Source organism: Mastigoproctus giganteus, chromosome 8 (genome assembly GCF_048544385.1).
Source record: "Mastigoproctus giganteus isolate SK-2022 chromosome 8, ASM4854438v1, whole genome shotgun sequence".
Taxonomy (NCBI): domain Eukaryota; kingdom Metazoa; phylum Arthropoda; class Arachnida; order Uropygi; family Thelyphonidae; genus Mastigoproctus; species Mastigoproctus giganteus.
The window spans coordinates 133,973,590-133,989,006 of NC_143582.1; the positions used below are offsets into that span (position 1 = coordinate 133,973,590).

The following is a 15,417-nucleotide window of genomic DNA, read 5'->3' on the forward strand; positions in this document are numbered from 1 at the left end:
TCCTGACTTTGAGCCCTCACTAGTGTCATCACAAACTATTCCTACACGGGGGTATTGCCAATGGAAACCCAATTCAGTGTGTGTATATATAACATTTGATTTTTCTGAAGCGACGTCAATGTAAATGTAAGTAAAAACACAGTATACTACTCTAAAACCGTAGCGCAAACTACGCTTTTAGAGTTTCTGCCATTGCCAAAAATTAAACATTATATTTTATGTTTAATTTTTTTCTAAACGAACAATGAAATGTTTCCATAAAATGACAACTCTTGGAGTATTATTTTTTATTGTTTATTTATTTTTGTTAGAGGAACTTCACTGAAAGGAATAACGCGAAATTTATGCCAAATTATTTTCCACCTTCACACACATTATATTTTTTAAGGAGGTCAGAGCGCTACCTTCTTATATTGTTATTTCGGCTTCAAAAGCAACTAACTCGTATATATTCATATATACTCAGGGCGTCTAACTCGTATGTAACATTTAAGGCTATACAGTAATTATACAAAGTTTGAAGTTTCCCTCAGATATCTCAATGATACTGTCCCGAGTCTTGCTTCATCTAAAGCATGATTTTACTTTAGATCCATTGCAGGTTTCATATCGCAAAACAGTATTCAAGAAGGAACCAAACGATATAAACAAAAGAGTGCCATATTTACAAGGAAATTTTGGCTCACTAGAAGCGTTCACATAAAAATTCTGCATATCAGAAAAACTGCTGCTCCACTCTTTCCCTATAAAGTCCACGAATTCTCCACTTCTGAACTTGAAGAGTATAGAGTTTTTAGTGCGCAGAGAGTTTCACTCAGGGAACTCGTTTTTACCTCATCAAACCACACAAATCAACTTCTAGAATACAGATAATGCAAAACACAAATGTTGAATTTCAATTTTTTCTCCAAATCCACGCGCACGCTTAATTTAATAATATTATTATAAAATAAAACTCTAAACACCGTCTTATTATTAATCTTTGGGTATAACTAAAATTTTAATATAGTAAAAATTTTTTAAAAATTTGAACATATTTTTTAAATTTGGAATTAACATGTTAATTTTGTAATTTATATTTCAAGTTTCGTTAACTCGCCAATAATTTTCAAATAACCGAAACTTGTAAAACAGTTAATAAAAAAAAAAAAAAAAAAAAAAAAAAGTTTGCTCATTTTCCGAAGGAGGACGCTGCGAACTTACCTCTCTTTCTTTTGTAGCTAACTCCAACTCCAAAGATGAGTGCGTCATCTCATCCATAGCTTTCCCCGCATCAGGTGCTTTCTGGTCAGCCAAGTGGAGCGACTGCTTTGTGGCTGTAAGCTGCTCCTTTAGCTGCGAGATCTCCTCCTCTGCTAGTGCTGCCCTCTAGTGTACAAAATAAAAAAGTATATAGCTTTGAAATTGAAACAACAGTATTTGAACAAAATGTACAGCACTTGCATTTACGTGCGTGTGATTAGTTTTATTTTATTTCAACTTTATGTTTCTTTTCTGACTGCTCTTTCCAAATATCTATATAGGTTACCATCCTTGCTAATTAACGTGTCGATCAGTGCTGAGCCAATGATATATGGAAAACACATCTATCTCAACCGCCCTCTCCCAAAAACGTTCCCACAAGTTTAACTCTATCACATAAAAATGCACATTTGAAGACGCACTGTTCATCTCCTAGGGAAGATTTATAACTCCTTCGTGAGGCAACCCAGATGTCAACAACAGTATGTCAGTGTATTAAAACTTAAGATATGGCATGAACATTTCGTCTCATTACATGCATGCCAAGTGATGAAGACTGATAAATTAAGGGTACAGAGTATCACATCTGTCTCTGAAAGCCACATACATAATAAATTTGCGCTTCTCATAACGATAGACAGTAACAAGTGAAAATTCTTACTGTATTAAGAAGCATTCGCTGTTCTTATATCCATATTTATGAAAAGTGCATGCAAATTCAGCTTTATTATGTCTGTCTGTAGCGTTGGGGATATAGCGCGAGGCTTAATGCTCTAAAACTACACTGGTCAACAATTTTTATCCCCACTAATATATCAGTCGGTTGCAGTCAATTTTTATAAACAGATTTCGAAAATAATTCTTAAAATTTCACATCATGCCATTTTATATACATACAGGGCGATTTAGGTGGAATAGTAAATATTTTGGGAGGTTATAGTATCGATTATTCTGAGTAAAAAGTTCATATAAACATGTGTCCAATTCTCAATGGATACAGAGATACAGCTCTTTGAAACCGGCGCGCACAGATCCCTGAATCAGATGTGACCAAGAAGCAGTTAAATCTGACGCTGGTTGGTGTTAAAAGTGTTGTTAAGAATGTCTTCACACATGCTCAATATGCCGATATGGTGTTTGTCTACGGCGTGTGTGGTGGAAGTGCTAGTACCACTTGTAGAGAATACCGTCGACTTTTTCCTAATCGCAGAATACCGGATTCAAGAGCGTTTACTAGTTTTTACACCAAACTGCGTGAGTCTGGTACAGTTCCCAGCGCTCATATTTCTTCTGAACGTGCAAATGAACAAAATGTGAATGAAATGGATCATATTATTCAGTCGGTAGATCGTAGTACCACTATTAGCACACGAAGAATTTCTACACGTATCGGTGTTCCAAAGACAAGAGTATGGCGAAAATTACGTGAGCACGGCTTCTATCTATTTCACATACTGTACAACGGGTACAACACCTTTAACCAGGAGACAACGCCCAGCGATTGGAATTTTGTCGGTGGGTAAATGCTAATCTCTTAATTCCATTAATACTGTTCAGGGATGAAGCTACTTTCACCCGTGACGGTATCAACAACACCCGTAACTCTCATAGGTTGTCAGACAAAAATCCACATGCCACTGTAGAAACAAAATTTCAACATCGCTTCTCTGTAAACGTGTAGAGTGGTATCATCGACAATCAGTTGATTGGGCCTGTTGTGTTAGAAATTCGTCTTACAGGGCCCATTTATCTAGAATTTCTGCAAAACGAACTTCCACTACTATTGGAAGATGTTCCCTTGGCTACAAGGATTGGTATGTACTTTCAGCATGACGAAGCTCCTGCACATTATAACTGTGTGGCGATACAATATCTAAATCGAACTTTCCCTGAACGATGGTTCGGCCGCGGTGGTCCCGTTCATTGTCCATCGAGGACTCCAGACCTCACCCCGTTAGATTTTTGTTTGTGAGGTTGGATGAAAAGCGCAGTATAAAAAGAAAAGGTGAATACAAGAGATGAATTGCTCGCTCGCATTTTGGATACTGCTACCCTCATAAAGGAACGCCATGACGATCTCAGAAGAACAACACGTCATATTACCACAAGAGTTGCAAAGTGCATTAAGATTGGCGGTGGGATTTTCGAACATTTATTGTGAATTGTAAATATTTGTCAATTATTTGTGTTTTGTATCATTCAAAAAGTCAATAAATACAAACAATACGTAATTTATCGTTCTTTAATACCTCCCATAATGGCTTGGTGCGCTTCAGTTTCAAACAGCCGTATCTCCTTATCCACTGAGAATTGGACGCATCTTTATATGAACTTTTTTACTCAGAATAATCGATACTATAACCTCCCAAAATATTTACTATTCCTTCTGAATCACTCTGTATATAGGTTTATGTGTTTACTCATAATACGTATACCCTACTATAACTTTGGGCCATAAATATTTCGCTGATCTGTTGTATTGCTTGCAAATAATAATGTTTGCATGAGCTTATTAGATGGGGAAGGCTAACACGTTCAACCTTTTCTATCTGCCTTCCACCTCTCTCTCTTTCAGTAACGGAAAGACAGTTGAGAAGAAATTTATCTGCATATTGTTTGTTTCTTCAGTGTTTTGCTTAGAATTGTATTTTTAAAACCTTTAAGCAAAAGCAAAGGAAGTGTCTGAATCACTCTGACAATTTCTGCTTCGTGTGTGTGTGTGTGTGTCGACGATTTACACCAAAAACTCAGAGTAAGAAAAATCTAGTGTTATAAACGTGCATATTCTTTGTACTTTGGTTGCAAGTATTAAAAAGAATGCTTTTGCTGCTCCTGTGGTGTGGCGAGAACCACGCAACCACATTGACCGTTGTTATTTCTGCATAACAAAAATATCATGTAAGTCCAGAAAAAGCAAGTACGGTATCAGATAGCCTAACATATCTCTATAATAGAGACTGTTATGGAACAAAGGAAACAGTGAAGAATACAAGGATGATTCTTTAGTTGCAGTCTTTGCTGAACAGATTTGACTACTAACCAGAAAATTATGAAGCGCTGAACTTAATTAAGCAAGAAAAGTTGAACGGCTTAGGTGATTTAAACTTATCTAAAAAGCAAGCAAAACTCCTTGGTTTAGGTTACAATAGTGGAAGTTACTTTAAGCAGGAACTAAAATTACAATATATCAAAAATGTCACAAAGTGTTTTCAAAATATTTTGTTATGGAAGATGGTATGTGTTTCTGTAAAGATATCAGTGGTCTTCTGAACAAACTGAGCATTGAACACAAATTCCTAATGAATAGCGTATATTTATTAAGTTTAAAAGTAGTTTTTCTGCACGATGGGAATGCATTCCCATCTTACAGAAAAACTTCATGCTGTTGGCCTGAAAGAAACATATCAAAGTATGTCTAAGATCCTGAGTGAAATCAAGTACCATGGCTTTGTTTGGAATATCAGTGGTGATCTTCAGGTATTTGGGTTACTCATTGGTGTAGAGGAAGGTTTCACAAAATATTGTTGTCTTCTACTGTGTGTTTACGGGAGAGCCATGCAACTGAGAAAAGAGGGAGGAATTTGTGCAGCGGTGGGAAAAGAGGGAGGAATTTTTACCACGGCGAAGTAGTATAAAATATGTTCCACTGGTCGAACCAAGTAAGGTTCTTCCACTGGTACATATAAAGCTTGGATTAATGAAAAATTTTGTTAAGATCTGGATAAAGGAGGAAGTGGATTCTACTACATAAGGGAAGTGTTTCCCAGTTTAACAGAGCAAAAATTAAAGAACGAATTGTCGTTGGGCCTCACACTCCTCAAATGAAATTTAAAAAAAGCTACAGAACACTAATCAGCTTATCGATCGTTTCAAGTATTTCTTAGAAGGGAAAAAGATAATTATGAATCTTTGAATAAAGATATGGGCTGCCGAATGTCTTTGAAAATTCATTTTCTTCATTCCCATCTCAGCTTTTTCCCTCAAAAATTGGGAGATGTAAGTGATGAGCAAGGAGAATGATTTCATCAGGATATACATACGTGATGTAAAAGAAGTACCAAAGTTGCTGGGATGCTGCCATGATGGGAGTTGGTTTCTTAAGAGGAAAAGCCAACTGGACTATAAGACAAACTCTCTGAGTGTCAAGTACTTCTAAGGAAACAGAATACATTATACGTATTGCCCAGGAAATTTCCTTCTATGTTTGATTAAATTATTTTAAAATGAATAAGACTCATTTTTACGGTATGTATTACTGTATGATATTTTAAACTGCTCATTCATTAAGTGCTAAAATTTCAGTATATCTTCGCACGGAGGTTTCTTTTAAGAATCTGTAACTTTTTTCAGATTTTAAAATAAATTGATTCCTAAAGGTTTTTCCTCCTTTTTGTTGTTGTTGGCCAGTGTTCCGTTCTATGGGTTTTGTTGTCGTAACGTAAACCTAATGGTATCTCTTGAACTATAACAGTGACTATATCCAGGAAGCAGCTTGAACTTCATTGGACTCTATAATCTGAGTAATACATTCTCGATAAGAAACTATCTTATTTTTTTTTAACTGGCTTTTATTTGAATGATTTTGTTTACACGCCGTGGGGTTGCGACAAGTTTGCAGGGACCGCCAAATATAATAAATAAAAAAAAAAAAGGTTGTTGGCCAGTGTTATCAATGTTTTCTTCAAGCACCTTTTTGGCATCTCTCATAATCCAAGTTCGATCACAACTGGTTTTTGAGGTGCTGCACTCATGGGAGTGGGGGGAGGCCTAGCTTTCCTTCAATGAGTTGTGAAAACAGTTAATTATCTGAGTACAAAACCGAGGCAAACCGTTTATTATAGCTTTCCAGTACAAAAGATTAATGCGCCACGTTTAATCGGACAAACAACCTTTCTCTTGTTCCCATATGTCTTTATGAAGAGTGTAGCTTTATTTTGTATACAATTAATTTTAGCAGTATTACCCCTTTAAGTTAAGAAATAAATATAGCATTATGAAATTAAACTTAAAACTCAATACAATAATTTGGGTGAAAATTATTTCACAGTGCCAAAATTCTGACATTCCATCTTAATGTATAGGAGTAATGAATCCTTCAACTTATCTCTATTGAACTCTTTCAATTTTGAAGAACTTCTAAGGTAGCAATAAAGTTAATATTTAAATAAGTGAAAATGGATTTTATTTTTCCATAATGTATTTTTATAAGGGAAGCATTTTAGGGGGGGGGGGGAAATAGGTCGGTAAATACACAAAACATTCGAGGAAAATTCTGTGATTAAGATTAAGTGAAAAAACATAACTTAAAATTTCAATGCCATTGTCATCGCTATCAATTTCCATTTACCCAAACTCTGCTTACTTTTATGAAAGTTTCATTTCCTACTTTGTATTTTTTTTTTAGTGTTTGAATTTAATTTTGGAAACCGTATCTCTATTAAATTTCGCTTAAAAGATGCAGTGATTTACAAAAAAAAATCTAAACAAGTGCACATTTTGTCACATGGAATTATATTTAAACGCTATTATGATTATAATAATGACTGGCACTGCTTCGATATTAGTTTTTTATTAGCCGCAGGCCAAACAAAGCCCTTAAAGGTGTATTTGGTAATACAGTATATGATTATAAACAACAAAAAAAAAAAAAAAATAGTCGGCAATAAGCAGCGAACGTGAAAGACATGATGCATAAATATTTTTTTTTATGAAAACCGCAAACACGAATGTTATCAAAACTTACAGTGCACAGTGCTTAGTGTCGTGCATGGGTTGCAGCAGATGAGAAGGGAGGATAAACATGGGTTTCACCACTTCAAGCCTCCAATAAGCGAAGTGGTGGTATTGCACCGGTTGATGAGAGTCATCTACCGCCTAGTGTCAGTGTGCATAGTGTTTGGGAAGGAAGCGCCACCTGTGGTTTCTCACAACCTTTTTTTTTTTTTTTTTTGCTGATGTTGTATAAGCTTTCTTTCTTCCATCATATGCATCTACTAATGCTAACTGCGCCATAGGTACTCTTGTGAAGTATACATTACTCTGTAAAAGTCAAACAAAGTATTGTGTGTGGTATGTGAGAAGTATCATGTTGGGTTCTGTTGTTCGGTTCTGGATTTTGGCCCCGGGGTACATAATGGAATCCCCACGTTGCCCGTACACATCGCTAGAAGGTAAGCCAGGCTACCCATTATCCTCTGGCAGGTCTTGCCACCTAATTGCCTGAGCTTTTAGTGACAGGACCTAAAAAAATAAATAAATAAAAATAAAAGATAGAGATTGGGAAATATGAAGGCAAGTGGAGGAGGGGGAAAATAGTGAGGAATATGGAGGCGTAGAGGAAGGCGTCTCCAAATTTATTAAGTGGAGTAAACTCCACTGGGCGAGTGGGGCAAGGGGATGGGAGTCAAAAGATACCAAACAAGAGTCTGGTATTGATCGCCACTTGGTGCACAAGTCACGGTCGAGAGGCAAAGTCCTCTTCTGTGATTTCGTAACGTCCAGGTAACTGTCACAATTGAAGGTGTGCAGGTCATAGTTGGGAGACCAAGTCCCCTCAATGGCTAAATCATGTTCAGGTATTTGTCGCAAATGGAGGTTCTCAGTGTGTATCTTGTTCAGGGGTTTTAGTAACATCAAAGTATTTAATCGCATCCAGGTGTTTGTCACAATTGTTAGGTCTTGGTACCAGCAGTTGGGTGTATATTATTCACTATCCAGTGATGGCTCTTCGGGATGTATGTTAGAATTGTTTCTTCGTTTTACAAAGAGCTCCTGAGCAAAATTGGCAAATTCCGTATACTCCTGTATATTGTCCAGTAGGTGGAATTCCTGATTTCTGCAGGTGGGCAGGAGCAGCAGTGCGTAGCACACGCTTCTTGATTAGACCAGGGTTCGAGCCCGTGAGCACCAAATACAGAGGATGCGGAAAGGTCAGGGAATAACTACCACATATTCCCGGAGCAATATGGCCTTAGTTGCTAATGCTCCTAAAAACCAAATAACAACATCCTGATTTCTAATACATGATTTGGTGATTAATATAGTGTTAACCTAGTGTTAGTATTAATGCTAACATTAGATTAACATTATATTAATTACTGGTATTATATTAGTAAATATTAAAAATTGTCAATGTATTTGTGCCAATGCAACTAAGGATAAGAGGTGCCAGGGCCTCTTATCTTTATCCTCTTATCCTCTGTAAAGGAAACCATAGAATTTCTGAGAAATTATGGTCAAGTTGCGTTTTTCACAATTTGAGGAGAGAGAGCGAGGAGGGGGGGAGAATGTGCAATACTCGCCTTAGAGCAGCAACTCGTCCATAGTACGAGGAAGAGAGAAAGAAAAAAAATTTCCTGTATTGACTGAATTCGAATCCACGCCTTTTTCTAATTTGTGTAGAAAGACAACTATCGAAACCAGTGTGATAACAGCGAGAGTTTACACTGACAAAAAAAGAAAAAAAGAAAGCCTATCTTATCCTGTTTTATCTATTCCAACAAACAAAGAAATAGTTAAACGGTATTAATAGCATTAATACCATTGGACTATCAGAAATAAAAGTGAGAAGTTGTAAAGAATAGTGTTAGCTAAAAGCTTATGAATATATTCAAAACTTCGAGAAGAAATCTTCAAGGAGAGAGCATCAATTCCGCTGTTAATGAAATTAACATTTTTTTTTTTTTAAAGGCAGCTACATCACAGTTTTTTTTTTTTTTTTTCGTAGTGCGGTACTATAAATCCTGGCTTTCCCCACATGAGGTCTTTAACAAGTAAACCAAATCCAAATCAACCGTCGCCCCATCCGGCGGTGGTAGCCTAGTAGTTTCGCCACTGTTTTGTACCGATCAAAAATTACAAGTGATAGCATTAATATTTATTTTTTTATAAAATAAATAAAAGAGCAGACTATGATAGCTATTCATGAACGCAAAGTGCATGAATGACATTATAATATTTAAAATAAACTTTCTAATATACTTCGGGACAGGCACAAGATCAGAGGATTTAGCATTAGTAGTGGCATATGATGCAAGAAAGCCAACCTAAGTGATTCGAATTTTCGATTTTTTAAATGTTTAACTTCAACAATTTCTCCTCCACTTTGCTCTCAGTTATTACAAAATCATTAAGCACCCTGTTACAGTTTTATAAACTTTTGGCATTTTCCTCCCGTAATAACTCCCCATGTGTGAATGTAGATGCAAAATACCATTCAGGTTGTTTGCTATCTGAGCAGGATCATCAACAGTCGAACCATCGATGTCAAGTGGACCAATCAGATTCATCCCCTTCCTTTTAGAGTTTATATAAGTAAAGAAGTCCTTGCTGTTTTTCTTAGCATCCTTTGCCAAAGATTTCTCGTAATCTGCCTTCACTTGCCTAACGTACAGTTCACAAAAGTACTTATGGCGCAGTAGTGGGAAACTACCGGTGGCGCCCCCTATCCAAATAATCTGTACACTATATGCAAAAAGGATAGGTGGAATGGGTCTAGGGTATGTCTGCAAGTGGCAAAACTTGATGTCTTGTAGAGCAGATATCACCTTTTAAGGGCAAAAAACGTGATACACGTTGGCACTAATGACATTAAGAGCAGGAGATCTGCAGACCTACTTTAGTACAGGGCAATGTTGAAAAACATTTGTGAGTCAGGAATGAATTTAAAAGTGTCTGCAATTCTGCCCAGGCACGATAGGAGGGAGTATATGTTGAGAGCCTTGTAAATGAATTCGGCCCTGGAGAGAATGTGCAAGGCTAGTGGGGTAGATTTTCCACAGTCAGTGTTATGTGGGTCGGAAAACTTCCAGCCTGGAGAGAGAGAGAGAGACACATTGACTAATAAATTAACAATAGTCGCAGGCAGAGGTGAAAATGATTCTTAATAATCATTTGGAACGAGCAGCAGCCTTAGACACAAGGTGATGGGAATTTACAGGACTGCTTCGAGTCATCACGAAAGAATAATTAAGAGTAAGTGCATGTATACTAGCAAGTACACCAATGGTAGGAGCATAGTAAATAAATTTGACGAATTTAAAGTGCTGGTCCAGACATCAAATGCAGACTTTGTTGGGATATCCTCAACAAGTCACTCAGATATAAGGACTGCAGAATTTGAACATGGGGAGTACAACGTATACTGAAAAGACAGATCGAATAGGAGAAAGGGGGGGAGGAGGTTGTGCTCTTAGTTAAAAAGCACATAAAATGAAGGAAATGCATCCAGTTGACAGGGATTGACAGAGCAAGGTTGAGTTAGTTTAGTGTGAAATAAGCACTGGGAAAGCAAAAATGAGAGTATAAGTGTGTTATAGGCCCAATGACTCTGATGAGCACAACGAACAACCGTGCAGAGAAATGGAGTGGACAGTAAATCAAAATAGCTTCTAATGGGGGATTTTAACTTCCAGATATTGACTAGAACTTGAAGGTTGGTAATTCACACACTAGCAAGACTTTTGTGGATTTACTGGATGACTGCTTTCTACAGAAGCATGTTAAAGAAGCAACAGGAGGGAGCAATATTCTTGATCTGATTATCAACAGTGAGTATTTCATGCTTTAAGAATCTGCACACAAAGGAATCACTAGGCGGCAGTGATCACAGTGTATTTACCATCAATGGTAAAGTAAGGGGGGTTTTGGTTTGATAATTTTGATAATTTAATAAATTATCAAATAATTTTGTTATTATTTTGCTAATAATTAAGTTAAATAAATACTTTTGATATAATATGCTTAGGTTTCAGGAAAGGGTTTGATACTGTTGTACATAAAAGACTGCTGTACAAATTAGAGCAGTGTGGCATTAAGGGCAAATTTCAGACAGTTTTTAAATTCCATAGAGTGGGACCAACTGGTGATTTACCATCAGGAAATTTTAGAAGCGTTCAAGGAATTAATCATATCATATAAGAAATACTGTTCAGATATAGGCCTAAATGGATGTCAAATGAACTGATGAAACTCGTGGCAGAGAAATAAAATGCATGGGATACATATAAATTAACGGGTGACACAGAAACCTTTGGAAGACAAACTTGTCTGTAATCAAGTCACAAGGGAGGTCAGTCAAGCGAAGGCAGATTACGAGAAATCTTTGCCGAAGAATACAAAGAAAAATAGCAAAGAATTATTTACTTACGTTCATATCGAACGTTTGACTGTTGATCCTGTTCAGGTTGCTCACAAACTGATTGAGTATTTTTCATCTACATTCACATAGGAGGAATTCTTTAGGGAAGGAGTTCTGGAAGTTTAAAAACTCTAACAGGAAGCTATATGATTTTGTAATAACTGGGAGGAAAGCAGAAAATAAATTGTTGAAGTTAAACATAAGAAAGGCACTTGGGGTGGATTATTAAGGGAGATTATATAAAAGGAATTATATAAAGAGAGGCAGCGAAGGAAGTAAGCAACCCCTTAGCCAAACTATTAGAGCATCATTGGATTCAGGGGAGGTCCTCACTGAATGTAGATGCGCGAAAGTATCACCAATCCAAATGCGGGATCACAGGGTGACACGAGTAATCCTGTTGTTAGTTTATCTTCTTTTCCAGGGAAAATAATCGAGTCACTGTTAAAAGAAGTAATGCAGAATCATCTAAACAAGTCCGCAATTATACTTTAGCATGGGTTTGTTAAGGGGAAAATCTTGTTTAACCAATTTGATTGGATACTACGATTTGGTCACAAAGGAACTGGATGCAAAAAAAATTTGATATCATATAATTAGATTTCAGGAAAGCGTTTGATACTTTGCATAAAAGACTGTGTAGTACAAATTGGAGCAGTGTAACATTAGGGGCAAGTTGCTACAATGGATAAAAGGATAGTTGAGTGGGAGACAACAGAGAATGGTAACCAATGGACACTGCTCTTCGTGTACTAATGTTAATAGCGGAGTTCCCCCAGGATTGGATATTGGGCCCATTTTTGTTTTCTTTATTTTTCAATGATATCGATGAAGACATATCAGGCTTAATATCCACGTTTGTAGATGATACAAGGATTGGTAGGGTGGTTAATGAGAGTATGCTACTGCAACAGGATCTAGAAAAGTTAGCCTGATGGGCTGAGAAATGGCAACTGAAGTTTAACATTGATAACTGCATATGGGTAGCAGTAACCCCAAAATAACGTACGGAATTTGTAGTCCTGCAACTACGGTATTGGAAAATGAAAAAGACCCAGGAGTAACTGCGTCAGATATGAAATTTTTTGAGACAGTGCAGAAAGGCTGTCAGGACAGCCCGTGGGGTCTTGTCAATGATATACAGGAATTTTGCTAGCAGAGATAAGGAGGTGATTATCCCGTCGTATAAGGCAATGGTAAGACGAATCTTGAGTATTGAGTCCAGGTCTGGAGGCTTCATTTTTGGAAGGATGTGGAGCTGCTGGGTCGAGTACAGAGGAATGCTCTTACCAAGAAAGGCTTCAGTTCTGCAAATTGCAGCATATGGAGCAGGGCCGCTACGACCCTATGAGCCGCCAGTAAGCGAAATCATATTTGCCGCCCCAAAATATTTGGAATTAAAAATAAAAAAGCCGTAAATAATTATTATTAATTTATTGAAAAAGAAGAAAAGAATTACAACATATCTCACATGTAATATAATGAAACAAACAAAAATAAAAAAATTATTAAATTATAAATCACAGTTAATCTTACCCACAAAAATTAAAAGGAAAATTATAATGCTAAAAAGTATTCAAATTTATGTTTCCTTGCTCCAAGATGTGCGAATTTATTAATTAATTCATTTATGTTTATTTGTTCCAAAAGACCATTTTCTATTGAAATTATTGCCAAATTAGAGATTCGTTGTTGAGACATCGTCGATCGTAAATAATTTTTGATTAATTTTAATTTTGAAAAACTCCGTTCACCTAAGGCAACTGAAACTGGTAAAGTTAGAAAAATTCTTAATGCATCTGCTACATTTGGAAAAGTATCTGTAAAATCGTTTTTAAAAATATATTGTAAAACTTCAAATGGAGTCAAATGGAGTAATATTGTCTTTAATATAAATTTGAAGTACTCAAAATTCTTCAGATAATGCTAAACCATCAATATTGGACTCATTACATCAATGTCAATTAATATGTAAATCTTTGCAATGATTTAATAAATCATCTGACCATTTTTTTTTAATTCAAAAATGTTATAAAACATTTTAAATATTTCTACACGTTCTTTCATATTTGTAAACCTTAAAGTTAACAAGAAAATTATTGTGTCCATAATTTGTAAGAAAAAATTAAATTTGAAATTATGTTGCGGATCCTGAATAGATGTTTTTTCAATCTTTTTCTTACAGTGCCTACTTCTGGAAACGAAGCTTCAATGGCAATGATAGTAGCCATATAATTAGCCGAATCGAGAATTTTTTGAACTGCTTCCTCTGTTCTATTTTCTTTAAAATATTCCGTGATATTTCGTAGAGACTCATGAGCTTCATGTGTGTCAGAAACCTTTTTTTTTTCTCTTTTTTTTTTGAGAATTTTACTTACCGGATTAATTTTATTTAAAATATCATGCCAAATTATAAATGAACAAAGAAACTTATAAGATGTTATTTTTAAGGCTATTAATTTAGAACTATTCCTTGTATCCATATCTTTATTTTGTCTTCAGTGATTATGGTAAAATCATAGCAAAATATTTAGCTTCGCTAGTATTTTATCTGTAATACTTTGTGAAATTGTTTCAATAACTTTATTTTGTATTTGATCACCCAAATAATGCACGATATTTTTAAATTCAGATTTCTGAATATGAGGAATATGTTCTGCCATAACTAAATCAAATTTAGCAATTGTTTCAGTACCATTGTCATTTTCATATAATTACAGTATTTTGAAGATTCCTGAACGCGGTACATTTGCTTTGCGAAAATTAGTATTATACAGGATGTCCCAAAAAGGTGTAACCAATTTTAAATGTTTGTAACGAATGTAATTTTAATGATAGAAACACAAAACCTGCGCTAAATGTGAGAAAAACAGTTGAAGTTTTTACTGACATTCAACATGTGCACCACTTGTCACACGAACAATATTAAATCGGTAATAAAATTCATCCCATGTTTTTTCAAGGATGTCACGCTTAATCATGGTAAATGCATTTGTAATCCTGCGCTTTAAGTCTGCGATGTCTGCAACAGGGGTCTTTGATGAATCCCCATAAGAAATCACAAGGGAATAAATCTGGTGAACGTGGTGGCCACGCAATGGGACCATCACGCCCAATCCAAAGGCCAGGAAACTTGTCATCAAGAGACCTCCTCACACTCAAAGCCCAATGTGGCGGCGCTCCATCCTGTTTGGAAATAACCCTATTTGGCATTTCATCCAATTGAGGATACGCACAAAGCATGTCCTGGTAATTATCCGCTCTCGCAGTCGCTTCTTAAAAGAAAAAGGGTCCAATAACACGATCAACTATGATACCACACCACACCACACCACACCACACACATTCACCTTTCGGCTATCTCGCTGATACTCCTGCGCGCAGTATGGGTTTTCAGTACCCCAAATTCTGACATTTTGCTTATTCACCTTTCCCAAAACATGAAATGTGCACTCGTCCGTGAAACAAATCCGTGTCATTACACGTTCATCTTGTTCCATTTTCTCCAACATTTTTGCATTGCTCATTTAAAATTCGTTACACCTTTTTGTTCGTGTGACAAGTGGTGCACATGTTGAATGTCAGTAAAACTTCAACTGTTTTTGTCACATTTAGCGCAGGTTTTGTGTTTCTATCATTAAAATTACATTTGTTACAAGCATTTAAAATTGATTACACCTTTTTGGGACACCCTGCATATCTTATTCTGGCTAAACTACAGAACATGGTATCTCCGTTGCTGGCATGGCTGAAGAACGGAGTGATTGTCCGGTCGAGTTTTGTGATTGGTTGATTACTGGTAATGCGCAATTTACATTTTCCGTTTTTAATTACTTGATGGGATATAAATTTGCTTCATGATTTTAGCGTGAAATGTGAAATTATCGTGCTGTTGTTTAGTCGTCGTCGTGCTGCTCTGCTACCTCGGCTATTGCGTGTTATTCCGTTTGCCAAAGGGTGGATGTAAGAGTGTAATTGGTGTATGAGTGATACACCAATTACACTTCGGAATACAAGCGTTTTCAATGTGGATATTT

At 36.2% G+C, this 15,417-nt stretch overlaps 1 protein-coding gene across 1 annotated transcript in view; it reads right to left on the reverse strand.

The window, feature by feature from the left end:
• LOC150081831 (protein CASP-like) overlaps positions 1–15,417 on the reverse strand; it is a 448,000-nt gene that overhangs the window by 38,748 nt on the left and 393,835 nt on the right. Inside the window, exon 6 of the mRNA XM_090380333.1 lies at positions 1,204–1,368. Coding sequence (XP_090236459.1) covers positions 1,204–1,368 — 165 coding nt within the window. The remainder of the gene's footprint in view (positions 1–1,203; positions 1,369–15,417) is intronic.